The sequence below is a fragment of the Apteryx mantelli genome, chromosome 33 (genome assembly GCF_036417845.1).
Source record: "Apteryx mantelli isolate bAptMan1 chromosome 33, bAptMan1.hap1, whole genome shotgun sequence".
NCBI lineage: Eukaryota > Metazoa > Chordata > Aves > Apterygiformes > Apterygidae > Apteryx > Apteryx mantelli.
This window is the reverse complement of record NC_090010.1, coordinates 1,014,670-1,029,499: the sequence shown is the minus strand read 5'-3', so window position 1 is coordinate 1,029,499 and position 14,830 is coordinate 1,014,670. Positions and strand designations below refer to the sequence as shown.

Genomic DNA, 14,830 nt, shown 5'->3' with positions numbered 1-14,830 from the left:
AATGCTCCAGCAGGGTGAGGGGCAGCTGGAGGGAAGAGCCAAAGCTATGACTCTCTTTGCTTTGTCAAGACTGTGGTGCATGCAGAGCTCCAGTTTAGCCCATGGCAAGGATGTGCTTGCTAGCTAGCTGGAACCAAGGTCAACATCTTCCATCGCCTTGACCACAGCTCAGGTAAGGGTAACAGAGGATCAGATCTCTGGCGTGTGCTGAGATGTAAGGGAACTGAACACTGCCACTTCTGTTCCCAGGCACTGGAACCAGCCCAACTCTGTTCACACTCCTGAACAATTCCCAGATGTGATTTTAGATTTAGAACAGACCAGGGGCTAGTTTGCAGCCTGCGAGAGTTTACACGAACAGCCACATGCCAGCCAGCCTCAGCACCAAGGACTGCTCCTGGGCACGTCTCCTCTATTAGGACAGCAGCAGCTTGTGTTGTGCTGTTGGGTCTTTCTGGTGCAATGGACTGGATGCCCCCAGAAACCTCCTGGCTCCTGCCTGTCCTAAGAGAATCTCCATGCTGAGCCCTGCCGGCACTGACACAGCCTCAGCAGCAGGCATGTAAAAAGCTTGACACTCACCCGCCACGAGAGGAGCATGGGTGACAGAGGGCTCGAGGATGATGACAGGCTGGAGCCGAGGGGATAAAGGGCTCCCGGCCTCGTGCTGCTCCAAGCTGGCTGGTATGAACATGGGCGAATGTGTGCCTGCGAGGACAGGTCCGTTCAGCACAGGTACCCGGTGTGCCAGGCCAGAGAGGGGGCGGCGATCTGCCTCTCCCTGAAGAGAGAAGGAGCACTGGATTAGCAACAGGCCAGGACAGCAGAGCCTGGGACAAGCATGGAGAGGGGACGGCATATTTTAGCCGTGCCCATGGGCAGGATCTCTGAATATTCAGAGCCAGCAAACGCCTGGCACTAGCCCAGGAACCCCAGGCCCAAGAGAGAGGTCAGGCTTCCCCTGCCCTGCGGGAACCTGCTGTCCGGTTCTAGGGGTACCTACAACCTGGCTACCTACCCTGGCGCTAGTGGTAGCCGGCAATCCCAGCGTGATGGCTGGAAGGGAGGCTGCACTCTGCAGGGCAAACTGGGCCAGTGAGCTCTCCTGCATCATCAGGCGCTGGGCCAGGGGTGTCTGCACCAAACACATTTCATTAGTCTCTGCTCTGGAAAGGGCAGCTTGGACATGGGACAAGGGAGCTCAGGCATGGGGCAGGCAGCAGAAGAGGGTGGCTGAGTCCTAGCTGCCTGGGGGAACATCTGGGGCCAGGGCAAGAGGCATTAGGGACCCATGGAGATAGCACACACTCCAGGAGACAACAAATGCACACTGTCAAGCAGGACAGTGCACAGGGGAGCAGTGACAGGCTGGGCAAAGGATCCCCCCAGCCAGGAAGAGCAGGGTTCAGACAGATGGGGGCAGTCCTGGGCAGCAGAGTTCATGGATGGGGTTCCCAGGGGGATGCTAGCTTATCCTGAGCCTAGGATCAGCGTCTAGTGAGAAATCAGGACTCCAAACCCTGGGGTCAGGAACTCCTGACCTTGCAAGACCTGTGTCTCCAAGGCCCTAGGACCTCACCTCGTGGGCCATGCTGGATGCAGTGGGGAGGGCTCCGTGGTCTGCGGGGAGACTGTCATTGGGTGAGCTGCAGCCGGAGACAGGGGTGCTGCTACTGCTCGGCGAGGAGTCTGCACAGGAAATAAATAGGGGAGATGGGCATAGGCACGCAGAGAAGGGCAGCACAACCCCTGCCCCAACCCCTTATAGCCTGAAACCCGGCCCTGCCTCCCTCTAACAAGTCGCCACTGCCTTCCTAGGCCAAAACTCCTTCAGCCATATGGCATGGCTGGGAGCAGAGTCTCTCTGCCAACTTGGAAGGCACCACACTACAGCAAGGAAGCTCAGCCAGCTGTGTTTGCTCGGGGCCTTGGACCCGTCCAGCTTTGTATGTCCATCACAGGCCCCCAAAACAGCATGGTATGGCTGCAGCAACGTCCTTTCCTGATTCAGCTGTCCCTGCATCATCACAGCATGAAACTCCTCCATGGGCAGCGCCCCGAGGAGGGCACTGATAACACACTGAGCCTCCAAGACGTGACTTTCCCTCTCCAATCCCCCAGACAGACATCTTGCAGGATCCTGGGCAGATCATGGCTGCTCTGACTTGGCCTCAGTCTCTACAAACTCCCAAGTTAGAGCAGTCCAGGCAAAAGCCTCACCGATCGCCTCAGGTGGCCTTCTCTTCAATGAAGGAGGTGCACTCTCCTTCCGGGTCAGGGGGTTCTTGCGTCGGTCAAGGCATTTCCTGGGCTTGCAACGCACCTTCAGGTTGGGCTCAGATGCTGCAAGCACACAAGACAGTTAGTCCTAGCTCCAGCAGGGATGGGAGTGCAGCTGGCTTGGTTTTGTGGGGCCAGCCACTCTCTTGGCTCCAGCAGTCCCCTGCGATCCCCGTGTGCAGGCTGAGAGGACACCAGAGTGGAAGGGAGATGGTGTTAGCCCCTAGGCCTTACCTGTCTTCCGCAGTGGAAAATGCTCTGGGGGGTCAAGAGAAGTGCTGGGGACTGGGGGCAGGAAGGTGCTGAGCACAGAAGGGGAAGGGCCCTCAGGATCCAGAGGCTCCAGAGACCTGTGGGGAGAAGAAACCTAGTTAGAGACCTTTCACTGCTGGAACCAATAGCTGGCACTGCCTGGACTTAGCCAATTCCCAGCTCTCGACTTTGCCAACACAGCCCTGTCTCCACAAGGCTGTGGAAACCCAATGCTCCAGCATCTGCTTCCCGTGTGTTTCTCCCTGGGACTTGCACAGGGCTAAGCTCCCAGGATGCAGCCTCCAGACAGCCAAATTCCAGCTGCGCTACGCCCACCATTATATGTGTGGCAGATGGGGCATTGCCTTTTCTGGGTGTGTGCTAGGTGCTCTGCCAGCATCCAGAAAGGCTTCCTCTATCCACTACTGCAAGCTCCTACACAAGGGATCGGGTTGCCGAGGGCTGGGAACATGGCTTCCCTGTTGGTATCTCCACTGCATGCAAAGCCCTTGCTTGTTCACAAAGAACCTAGCAAGTCTTCCCTCGAAGTCTTGTGCTGGGAGGATCCAGGTCTCTCCTCCTTGTGCCTAGCTTGGAGCAAGCCGTGAGGCCTCTGGCCTCTCTCTCACTGAGCAGCAAGGCAGTGAGACTGATCTGTGGTATCTCCCTGCTCACAGTGGGTGCCTCAGTTTTCCCACGTCCCTAGAGGTTGGTTCCTAGGGACATGTCTGGGTTCTGCCTTGTCTTGGGACAAAAGAAAAGAAGCCTGACTACTTCTTGAGTCAGGAGTGGGACTAGTCAATGAAGTTCAATGAGACCAGGGAAGACAACATAGGAGATACACCCAGCTGCTTCACCCCTGCAGACTTCAACTAAGATAAACAGCCATCAAGCAATGTTTTACTGGAAGGTCCCTGAGCATATGTCCTGCTCTCGATAGGTTGGACAACCCAGAGAGGGTATCCTTGTTTTACCTGTATGGCATGGCTGAAGGGTTGGGGTTGCTGGTCCTCTCCAAAGCTGCCTGCTGCTTCTTCAGGATGACCTCAGCCAGTTTCTGCTTCACCACTGTGCTGGCCACAGCACCTGCAGGAAAACCAGCAGTGATCACACTGGGCTGGAAGTAGACATGGGTCACCCCAAAGGGTCCTTGGACACATGTGCCCTATGGCTCCCCGTGGCTGGACAGGGGACGTTGAGACGGCTGGAGAGCCCCACCACAGCAGCCTGGGCCAAAGGCATCAGCATTGCAGCTCTGTGGGAAGTAGGATAGGTCCTTCCAGCATGGCTGTACCAGCTCTAACCTGGCCCAGCACCCAGCTGTGCTCCAGCAGAGTGGCCAGCACTGACAAACTTTCGTGTTTCCTTGTCCCGAATCTTATCAGTCCCTCTGCAGGGACTGCACACCCTCTTCCCTCTTGTTGTGAATTCAAGGCAGGTCCCATTGCACCAGGATGCTACACTCGCACCCCTCACACCACCTGGAGCTCTCATGACAGATGCTGCACATGTTTGAGCACAGATACTGAGAAAACCCTGCTGAGACAGTAGGTGCAGTTCCCAGGTCAAGGTGAACGCAGGAAGAGGAGGGCCATCCTCAGCTCTCCCAGGTCATCTCAGCAGTCAGATCTTTTTGTGTGTCCCTTGTTGAGTGCTAGGAGCACAACCGGTGAGAGGGAGAGCATCTCCAGAGGCAAGTCTCAGCTGTGGACCTCTGCCTGCTTCATCCTAGCCAGAGACAGCAGGTATAAGCTGATGCCCACAGAACAGAGAGGGCATAAAGCACAACGTGGCTTGCACAGCAATGACAAAACTTCACATGGGGGTACAGGATCCCTCTGAAGGCTCTCCAGACACACCATGCCCTCAAAGAATGAAACTCTTCGAGCCTGTGCTAAATGTTGATAATTTCCAGAGAAGGTCCCAGCTGATGACGTACAGCTCTGCCTATCCTGCACCTCAGCTCTCTGCACAGTAATGGTCTCTGCCCAGATGGGGATAGCTTGGATGAGAGGCAGTGAGAAAGAAAAAAGCACCTCTAAACAGTTCAGTGAATAGCTCTGAGGATCCTGAATTTCTTGATGGAGCTGCACTCTTCCAGAACAGCATCTGCACATGAGGCCTCCTACCACAATCCACTGGCAAACAGACAACAGCAGTGACCCACATTCAACACCTGGCTCAATCATGACAGCGCAACACTCCCACGCACAGCTCCAACTGCTGCAGGGTGCTGCAACTGCCAGCCCCCGGCTGTTGTGAGCCTCCCATGCAGTCATCCATCTTGGACTAAGGCCCATTCCCAAGCTCCCTCTAAAAGATCATATCCTAAGCTGTCTGCTCCAGCAAGAGTGGAAAGCTCTGTAGTTACAGTAGAGATGCTCCACACTTTTCCTTCCATGGCAGCATTCAGTACCAATCATTGCAGTTAATTTGTAAGATTAACTCCCAGTTTGCATAGGGAGGCCATGTATGGGCAGTCATGCTCAGCTCTGCTGAGCTGACCACATTTGAAGGGGCTGCACTTGCTCAGGTGTGGCATGGAAGGGGCAGGCACTGCGTTTTCAGCACCGCAACTAGCCATATCAACCCTGAAAAGTTTGGAAAAGCAGCCCGTCCTCTGCAGACTCATGGGAACAACGGGACAGCACGGGAAAAATATCAGCATCCACATGGCGCAGCTGGCACCCTCACTGCTGAGTGGGAGCACATTCAGATCAGGCATTAGCTTGGTGTAAAAGCACCACCACAAGAGCTGGGGTCAGAGGGGGGCCAGGCTGGGGGCACCATCTGAGCTAATGCTGCAGTGAAAGCAGAGGCCAGACTCAAGGGGCAGGTGGGCAATAGGCTCGGGGACATTGGAAACAGTGCAGTGTATCTGGTGCAGGCTGCACCTACATCCTTGGGTCCTGCTGAAAGGCTCCACACATCCAAAAGCTTAGAGCAGCTCCTGAGAGCTCCCTCTGCAAGGACAGGCACTAGATGGCGCAGGAAGATTGCAGCCGGACACATCTCGCAGCCAGACGGGGTGTGCAGCCAGATGGGGTCAGCCTCCTCCGCAGCGCAGACCTGCCTGCCCAGTATAGGAGGACCCACTAACCTCTCCCCCTTGGCACAGGTGCACCAGTCTGGGGCTTGCAATAGCAAGAGTCAAATTCATGCCCAGCCCAGTGCACAGGGCAGTCCCAAGCACCATAAGCTCAGCGCTTGTGGGTCGGTTGAAGGGCATTATTCAGTGCTAGCACAAAGATCTAACGCAACTACCTGGCTGGTACCACCAAGAAGGACATGAAGGACAAACGCTGGCCAGACCAGGGAGTCCCAAAGTCACATGCCAGCCACTGGGTGCAACTTGCTGGCATTGCTGTTTGCTGCACACAGAAGGAACTGGACTTCCCCATTCATGCTAAGCTGTTCTCTTGGGCCCAGACAAGCATAGCACGAAGCTCTGTTTCACACGCAGGATGGAGAGATGCTCAGTGGTGTGGGCATCATCACACTTGTAGATCAAGAGAGGGCACAGCATGGTCTGGATAAAGGCAGAACTGCCTGCTGAAAGTGCAGGACCCCTTCTAAAGGCCACTCTGATCTCAATCCCTCTGTGAGCACAGCCCACTGATTTTGGGGACACAGCCCCTTGGACAGAGATGCCATGCCTGGTGCCGCACGCAGGCAGACAGAATGGCACATGCAGAAGCTCTTACTTCGTTTGCTCTTGTCCTTATTGAGGATCTGCCGCAGTTCCTGCTCCTGCTGCCCAGGCTCTGCTTCACGGTGTGGGGACTCCATGGTCACCTGCGGGAGGAAAAGGGTAATATCAGCACCAAGGTAACCCCATGCAACACAAGGCCCCTCTTGCCCTCCAGGACCTGATGGAGCATATCTGAAACAGTCCGTTATGTCATTTTTGGAAACCTGATGGGCAGCCCTGGTTGACAAGAATGTGTTAAATTGTTTCATCATAGCAAACCGGACGCATCTTTGCCTCCAGAGACTATCTCCCCAGAGACATTGTAAAACTAAACCCAGTCTATTTCAACTTATTGCCTTTCATGGTATTTTGACATATCTGTAACTAGGGCATGTTGTAATATAATGAAAAAAAAATCATGGCTGACTAATAAAGGGAAAAAAAAAGATAAACATACTATTCTTAAAAGTCTGGAACTCAGTATTTTTCAGAGCTGATATTTTCAGAAGTGATCCCATCTCACAGGAAGGTCAGAAAGCATTCACATCTGCACAAATGTTTCTAAGCACCCAATGTTCACGGCGGCGTCACGAGGGCTTCGCAAATTCTCCTTGTATGGACCAAGCTGATGCTCAGCCTCTCACAGAAAGCCTCAGAGCATCTCGAGTGGATTCCCCAGATCTTCCAGACAAGATTGCTGGGACCAGTGAGCTGGGAGATCCCAAGCTGAACTGCTTTTCCCAAAGGTGGGATTTGTTGGCTGTGCTGGTCTGGAATCGGACTAGAGGGAGATGGGAAATGCAGACTCCGCTCCTCAGCAAACATAGTGACAGTACCAAAAACATGCCTGTGCCACAGCAAAGCCTGTCTGCCAACCCAGAGAGGAGATCACAGAACTAGCAAGGCTCAAATCAACAGGGTAAATGCTTTTCCCTAGGGCTGGGTCCAACACACAGCCTTGGGACAGCAGCGAGTGGGATAGGACAGGATGGCCTTTGCCACCCTACACCAGCGACAGTGGTGTTGCTGCTCTGGGGCAGACACTCCCACCTCTCAGACACAGCCAGCATGTAAAGGAGAGACAAGGGGCTCACAAGAACGCAGTTTTTGCAACTGCTACGTGGTTTGGGAACTGGACAGCACAGGCAGGCAGAGGGCTGGAGCATTTGGGCTGTGAGAGAAGTTGATGAGGCTGGCCTTGGTTAGCCCAGAGGCAAAGGGGGCACAACCTCATTTTCCACAGCTGAAAGAGTGTTACAGAGAAGATGGAGGCAGGCTCTTCTGAGGAGTGCAGTGAAAGGGCAACTTTAAAACCTGCACAGGAGAAATTCCAATTGGACGTAAGGAATAAATTCCTCCCCATGAGCATGGTGCAGCACTGCGACAGGGACCAGGCGGTGGGGGGGATCTCTGTGCTTGGAGATGGTCAAAACTCGCCTGGACGCAGGCCTCAGCAACCTGGTCTATCTTTGAAGTTGGCGATGCTCTGAGCAGGGGGTGGAGTGGAGGCCTCCAGAGCTATCATTCAATCTAAATCTTACTGTGATTTTGTGATGTTTGGCAGGAGATGCTGTACAGGGGGGGTGCTATTCTGAGCGACACTAGAAAATTGCAGTGAAGGCTTCCCAGAAAGCAAATTAGCCTGTAAAGTGAGTAACTCATGTCTTTAGGGGAGAGAAACAGCGGAGGTCAAGATGAGTGGCAGCTCAGAGACACCAGGCATCCTGTACAGTCACTCTGGCTCCTAATACAGCACATGGTGTGTGGCTGAAAACACTTCTCTGCTTCACACATCCCAGGAGGCCCCTGCCCTCCTGCTGGCCTTGGCAGGACAGAAGCTAGGGTTGAAAATAACACATGAAAATGCAACCACCTGGCTATCTAGCCAGGCTCCTCATGTCAGAGAGGCCTCTGGGATGGCTAAGAAGGACTACAGACTCTCCAGCTCAGGCGAAAGAAATCACCCAGGAAGGTTACTCTACAGGGTTGGGATTTCTAGCTCTTTTTTCTTAATCAGCTGATGCCACCACTGACAGAGATGGGAGCTCGGACAAGGCCAGCCACCAGGTGGGGACTGGCAGTGCTGGCAGATGTGCATGGCATCATGAGCTATAGGCTTTGTGGGGAAAAGTAATTCTTAGAAGCGCCCAGAGCAGAGCCAGGGTCTGCAGAGTGAATGAGGGAAAGGAAGCCAGCAGGCAATCTCCTCCTTGACAACAGCCAGGTGCTCCCAGGCCAGAGCTAGGATGCCAAAGGCCAGCCGTGCCCACAACTCACGGGTATCTTCACTTCCACTGAACTCCCCATCTGAGTGGCACAGAAGAGAGCAGAGGGCTACTGACACACTGGGAGGTGAGGGACAGGGCCGTGGAGGTGGCCACAGCACTCTGCCATGGAGGTGCCCAACACAGCAGATGCTCCTGCCCTGGCACACAGCACGATGCCGCCTGCAAGCATGAATGCAAGATTCACTTCTGGCGCAGGGCCGCAACCTGAGCAAGGCTGGCAAGTTTTGCTGCCTTGTCCTGGCTGGACAGGCAGACTGAAACCAGCTCTAAGCAGGTCCTCACCCACCCCCATGAGCATCACCCGACCTGGAAGCAGGTGATGCTCCCCACTGCATCCAAGAAGCTGCAGGGTGTCCGTACCCTCACGTGCTGATGAGCAAGTTGCTCCACTTGTTGCTGATGCAGGCTGGCCAGGAAGAGCTGGTGCTGCAGCTGCTGAGTGTGCTTCAGAGCCAGGAAGGTGGTGTCAGAGCCGGGCTTGACGACACGCTGTCCGATCCGCAGGTCCATGGGGGCGGTCTGAGGCACCTGCGGAGAGGTGCACGGGTTCACAGCAGCTGTCAAGACACAAGACAGGCAGAGCTCAGTAACTGCCCGGTTGAGATCCCTCCTCCCAGGTACGTCTCAGGACATGAAGGGGCCTTGTGAACTGAGCAGAGACCTCTCTGCTCCCTGGGGCCTGGCCTACGTCCCCTGAGAAAGCAAGGGCAGCATCAGGATGGGCCCCAGGCATATTCCCCTGTGCACAGGTGGGCACTGCAAGGAACCTGCCCTGACACTGAGAAAAGCTTGGCCCCCATCAGCCTGGCACAGATCCTGCAAATTACGCCTGGCAGAGTCTCCAGGGTGCTGTGGGCATCGTTCCCCAACACCAAGGCTGAGAATCACTTTGCTAACTTCAGGCATTCACATCTGGCCTGGATGCGGTGCCTCCCTGCATGGTGAGCCCCCTTATCCTCCTGGGGATACCTAAAATAGCCCCAGCAACTTAGACTGTTGGAGTACCCAATGCAGCAGGGGATTTTCACCGACTAGCTACTAAAGCCTTGCTTAATTTATCCTGCACGCACCACGGACCAGAGCAAAGCAGAGCTGGTCCCCTACAGCTGCACCTGCACCGCGGCCCTTGGCCGGTACGGTACACCACCACTGCAACCCTGCTAAGAAAGGCTGCAACTTGCACTATTACAGGGAAAGGCACACAATAAACCTGCAGAACAACAACACTGCCATCCGGATGCCTTAAGCTGCAGTGCTCCATTTGCATCCACGTGCTTCTCCACAGCCTGTTTTGTGCTGGGGCTGGCCTGAAGGAACGGGTCCCAAGGGAGCTGAGAAACAAGCTGCCCTAGTCCTCATTATAAACTGGCAATTACAGATCAGATAGAGAAAGCCTCAACAGGAGACCAGCATTAAGCCTGCCTTCCAGTGCCTCTGATAAGTGCAGCCTAGAAGCAGCAATACCAGCCAAATTGCCCAGCCTTTCCTGGGAATGAACCTTGCACCAATGAGGATATCTGCAAAAGCCAGGCTGGAGTGGGATGTGCAAGTCTGCAGCACAGGGATGGTGAGGACAAGTGGGACTCCGTTTGCCCCGAGAAAAGCTTCCTATAACCCTCTCTGAGCTAACCCTGTAGTGTCCCCATCCAACACAACCTGGCACAGGTTGCAGGGGCCTCTATCCATCCCACTGCCCAGTGATAAGAGGAAGAGTGGAGGAAGAGGCAGTACAGAGCTGGGGTCTGTTGGACCAGTACTTGCTCCTGTGCAGGCTGGCACTGCTGTACTTACACAGGGGGATGCTCCAAATGACAGTGACAAGGCAGCAAGCTGACCAAGCAAAGGGAGGAAGGACATCTGTGACCATGACGGTGCACACCAGCAGCTGAAGGATGCACTGACATCATGGACTACCCCGCAATGTCCCCAAACCAACACAAGCGTCTGCAAGGCAGCTGTGGGCCTGGCAGCTTTGCACTTAGCCACAGGCATTGCAGCACAGGAAGCTGGAAAGGGGTGGGTGGCCAGGAAATTTAGCATTAAAAGACAGTGCAAGGGGGATGCTCTTGCAGGACACAGGACCAAGGACACTACAGGCCTGAAAGTTAACTGTTTTGCAAAAGCACCTCAAATAACAAAACCAAACGCAAATGTTATTTTATAGGAAGAGAACGAGGCCACACCCTGTGCTGTTCAAACCTTGGCCTCAACAGCATCAGGGAGTTTGTGCTGATTATTGCAATATCACAAAACAAATTCCTGCAGGATCCTGACCCACGATGTGGCATTCAACACCCCCCCTCCACACACATCCCTCCTGCCGGAGCTCTCAGGGAACCGGGTTCAAGGCAATTCACCTACCCAAGAAAGACTAAAAGCTCTGCAAAAGCAACCTATGCTAAGCGAAATGCTGCAGCGGTGAGGCCAAGCAAGCCTGGCACAACTCACCCCCCAACACTGCAGAGGACAGGACCATGCTCAGTGGCCCTGGCAGGCAATCTGCCACCCTGGTGCACTGCAGCTTCCCCTTCCCAGCTCCTCTGTGGGAAAACCTCCCTTAGGTCGATGGAGGCAAACGTGCCTCTAAAGAGACCAGCTAAATTCTCCAGGAAAGAAACATCCTCGACTTCAGCCTGTGTCAAAGAAGGACCTGACGTTCCCAGAGAAACCTCATCACAGGGTTTACTCCGTTCTTTCACCAACCCTCTATCTCACTGATAACTGCCTGGCATTTCATTTGTCTCTCGGCTAATTGGTTCTAATTGTTACAGGCTGCCTGCCACACTGTAACCAGTGTGATAGTGAGGTTGAGGAAGATAACACCAGAGCCTGGAAGTTCCTCTGCCCCATCATCAGCGACGCCCTGGGGCTGGAGGTGGTAAGATGCCATAAGAAGGGCACGATGAGACCCATGGCACCCTTCTGGAGGCTGGGCGCAACGTAAGCAGATGAACACGTTTCAGCTGCGTTTTTATGAGCTCGGGCTCTCTGCAAACAAGAATTCAAGACGCGAGGCATTAGAGGATTGTGGGATGGGTGCACCTGCCTGTTAAGAGAGCAACAATGGGAAGAACATAGTCTTTGGTGGGAGCAGAGTTACATGTAGTGAGGAGACCCCTAGTCTTCTCCTGTGGCCCTCTGTTTTGCCAACTGTGGGCCCTTTGACTCCCACAAGAGGCCAGCTGTGTTTCTGGGTAAGGCCAGCAACCTTCACCAGGCTGCTGAATTCATCCCAGGATGTTCCACCACTCCTCGAGAGGACGCTGCGCTGTGCGCTCACAGACTCCCACCTCCTAGGAGCATCGTGCCAGTACGTGCCAGCACTGGCTCACTGGGAGGTAGCTACCTGCCTGCTGCTCCAGAAGCCTCCCAGCACTGGAAACCCCCAGCGGGCTTCGAGTTCTTGCCAAATATCAGGGATTTTGAAGGATGCATGCGATAAGCAGACAGCGTCGCAGGCTGTCATCTCCCACTTTCCAGCTTGCGTGTGTTCCCATCTCCTGGTGAGGATGAGGATGCCGGAGGGCACTGGTGCTGGCCAAGCCCCCTCGGGGATGCTCTGTGGGAGGAAGGCTGAAGCAAGGTGGCAGTAACGCGTGTGTAACGCTAACCCAATGTGCGAGGCTGCTGGCAGCCGGACAAGGACAAACTGTAACAAGTAAAATCTCAGGATGGGAAATGGTGACTTCTGACAGCTTCCAACTGAGCCAGATCTCTGCTCTGTCATGTGATGCTCTCCATCTACAGGAACTTTCTGAAGCTCAGCTATTCCTTGGTCCTCGCCAGCCAAACATCAGTGTCCTGCTGTACACCATGAAGGGACAGGAGCTGTGAAATATAGAGGACTCAGAGTGTCAGGCTCAGCTTTAAGGCCTTTCCAACACCTCCTGTTAGGGATATTGAAACAACAAGGAAGTGGGAAGAGCTGTTTATAAGCAGAACCGTTATTCAGAGGGGAAAGTGGAGGCGCAAGGAGGAAGGGACCAGCTTGCCAAGCCATACAACTCAACAGCTATCGTCGGTCCTCAAAGCCAGCAGCATCCAGAGAACAGTGGTCACAGCCTTCCTCTCCGCTTGTGACACTAAAAATACCCAGCAGAGAGGTCCCTGCACAGCCTTGGGTGTCAGCCAAAGCTCAGCAGCAGCAGCCCCGTTCTCATCCTTCCATCAACAGAATCAACCTGCCTTGGCACGGCCCGACGCTGCCCTTGTGGCACCTCCGTGGGGCAGAGAAAAGGCAAGAAGGTCTTGAGGGCAACCACGTGCATCCATCAGTGGCCCACAAAGCACAGGGTGTTACAGGCACCTCTGGGGGCAGAGGGCGAGAAAAGGATGGTGGCACAGAGCTGAGGGGGAAGGGACAGGCACGAGATCTGCGAACCTCTCCACCACGTTTGCTGGAGTCTTTTTAAAAACAAACTCTGAACCAGCGGAAGAGAAGAAGTGGGAGGGAATGTGTGCGCTGGGGGAGAGGGAGGACGGGCAGGCGAGCGGCCAGCTGCGAGCATCCAGAAAAACAACTCCTCGTCGCTTGCTCAGAGCCAGGAAAAAGGCTGTCGAGCATCTCTGCGGCCAAGAGGCACCAGTTACAGGGAGAGCTGCTGCCGAGAGAGATTGCACGGACCCTCCTCCATGCCCGCGGCCCTTCCAGATCTTCAGGGGCTGCAAAGCTTTTGTGCGGGGAGCACGTTGCTACGCGCAGCATAGGGCAAACATTCACTAGCCTCTTTCACAGTTGAGGAAGCTTTAGGGAAACATGGCCATCCTTTAGGAGAAGGGGAGGATTGGGGGAAGCAGGGGGAGCAGAAAGAAAAAAGGCACCACAGGAGCAAACTAGCCTGAATTGCCCTGGTTTGGCAAGCAGGTGTTCAAACCAGTGCAAAGCCTGGACTTTACAACCTCTCACCCAGCCAGGGTGGATTAAAGCACTTCCAAGCTCAGGGGGGAGTTTCCGGAATGGAGAAACATGAATTTTTACACGATAAACCTCAGGGCGGCAGTGGCAAGGAGGAACAGCCTTTCCCTAACCCTTTAGCGCATCCAGCAGCTTTCAACCAGGAGGATGCAGCACAACCAGCTCCTCGAGGACTCCTGCAGCAAAAGCAGGTTTGCAGGGAGCTGCCAGGGAGCCTCATCGCAGAGGGGCAGCGAAAACAGAGCCTAGGGCAGAGGCTGCCCAGGCTGGCACCAAGGCAAAGCTGCAGAGATGCCTGCGGGTGCAGCGTGGGGTGGAGGAGCACGGTAGAGCGAGCAGAAAGACACCAGGCCTGGCAGGAACGCCTTCCAGCTTCCCATCTGAAAGCAGTTAAGAGAGGAGGAATGGTCTTGCTGCCCAGGACCGGAGAGGGACAAGGACCAGCCGGAGGTAGCAGAGCTGGGAACGCATCCCAGGCCCCTAACGGGAGCCTCTGCCGCTGTCCCAGCGCTGGGACCCCTCCGGCGCGTGGCATCGCCTCTGTCCGGCTCCACCTGCATTCAGCAGCTCTCCCGGGATGCCACGCATCCCTCCCATTCCAGCCCAGGCTCCAGCAGCTCTGGATCCTCTCGCAAAGCCCTTCCTGCCCTGGGAGCTGGTTGCTGCAGCCGTGACCTCCTGATGCAGCTTGAATTCATTTGGGGTTTCATGCTGGGACCTCTGCCAAAAGTTACAGTAAACAACTCCTCTCCCCACCAGCCTCCGATGCTCACACATGATTCAGGGGGCAGCCAGCCAGGCAAGCGCGAGCAGCTCCTCCTCTTCCCCTCGCCCGAGGAAGGGCCCGCCGCCAAAAGGCGCAGCCCCAGGACGGCTCCTAGGGGGTCTGCGCCCTCTCCCCAAACCAGTCAGGGCCTGGCCAGTTCCCATCTGACCCCAGCAAGCCGCCATCGCCAGGGCTCCAGCGCCACGTCGCAGCGCAACCAATAAATAAGACCTGCAGATGGGCCGAGAGCAGGATGCGAGCGCTGGCCTCGGTGCAACCTCAGCAGGCTGAGCCCGCCGCCCTCCCCTCCTCACCCGCTTGGATGAGAACAGATCCAATCCACGTCTGGGGTCGGGTGAATCGAGCTGCGAGCATCCACCCAGGGAAGAGGCGTAAGGTTTCTGGGACAGGATCCTATCCCTGCTGGATGTCTGGCTGCCAACATTTTTGCAAATTATTTTTAGTTCACAAGAACATTCGCATGGGAAGGACGGCACTGGTGGCAAGCCTGTCTTCACACGACTGCTCAGGCTGGAAACGTTTCAGCAGCCACCATGTCATCAGGAAGAAGCAAGAGCACTGTGAGGCCGGGGAAGCATTTGCAGTGCAAATGGCAGGGCTCAAAGAGGGGCTTGCAA

At 55.1% G+C, this 14,830-nt stretch overlaps 1 protein-coding gene across 3 annotated transcripts in view; it reads right to left on the bottom strand.

Annotated features, from left to right (window-relative positions):
• The window catches only part of HDAC7 (histone deacetylase 7), a 122,202-nt gene that overhangs the window by 15,550 nt on the left and 91,822 nt on the right, over nucleotides 1–14,830 (bottom strand). For 2 of the 3 annotated variants that reach the window (XM_067313925.1, XM_067313926.1), the window contains exons 2-9: nucleotides 8,872–9,068; nucleotides 6,237–6,327; nucleotides 3,507–3,618; nucleotides 2,515–2,630; nucleotides 2,221–2,343; nucleotides 1,580–1,689; nucleotides 1,019–1,135; nucleotides 583–781 (exon numbers count right to left, since the gene is read on the bottom strand). In XM_067313925.1, the coding sequence (XP_067170026.1) occupies nucleotides 583–781; nucleotides 1,019–1,135; nucleotides 1,580–1,689; nucleotides 2,221–2,343; nucleotides 2,515–2,630; nucleotides 3,507–3,618; nucleotides 6,237–6,327; nucleotides 8,872–9,068 (1,065 nt within the window). The remainder of the gene's footprint in view (nucleotides 1–582; nucleotides 782–1,018; nucleotides 1,136–1,579; nucleotides 1,690–2,220; nucleotides 2,344–2,514; nucleotides 2,631–3,506; nucleotides 3,619–6,236; nucleotides 6,328–8,871; nucleotides 9,069–14,830) is intronic. The other variant, XM_067313927.1, reaches the window with a different exon arrangement.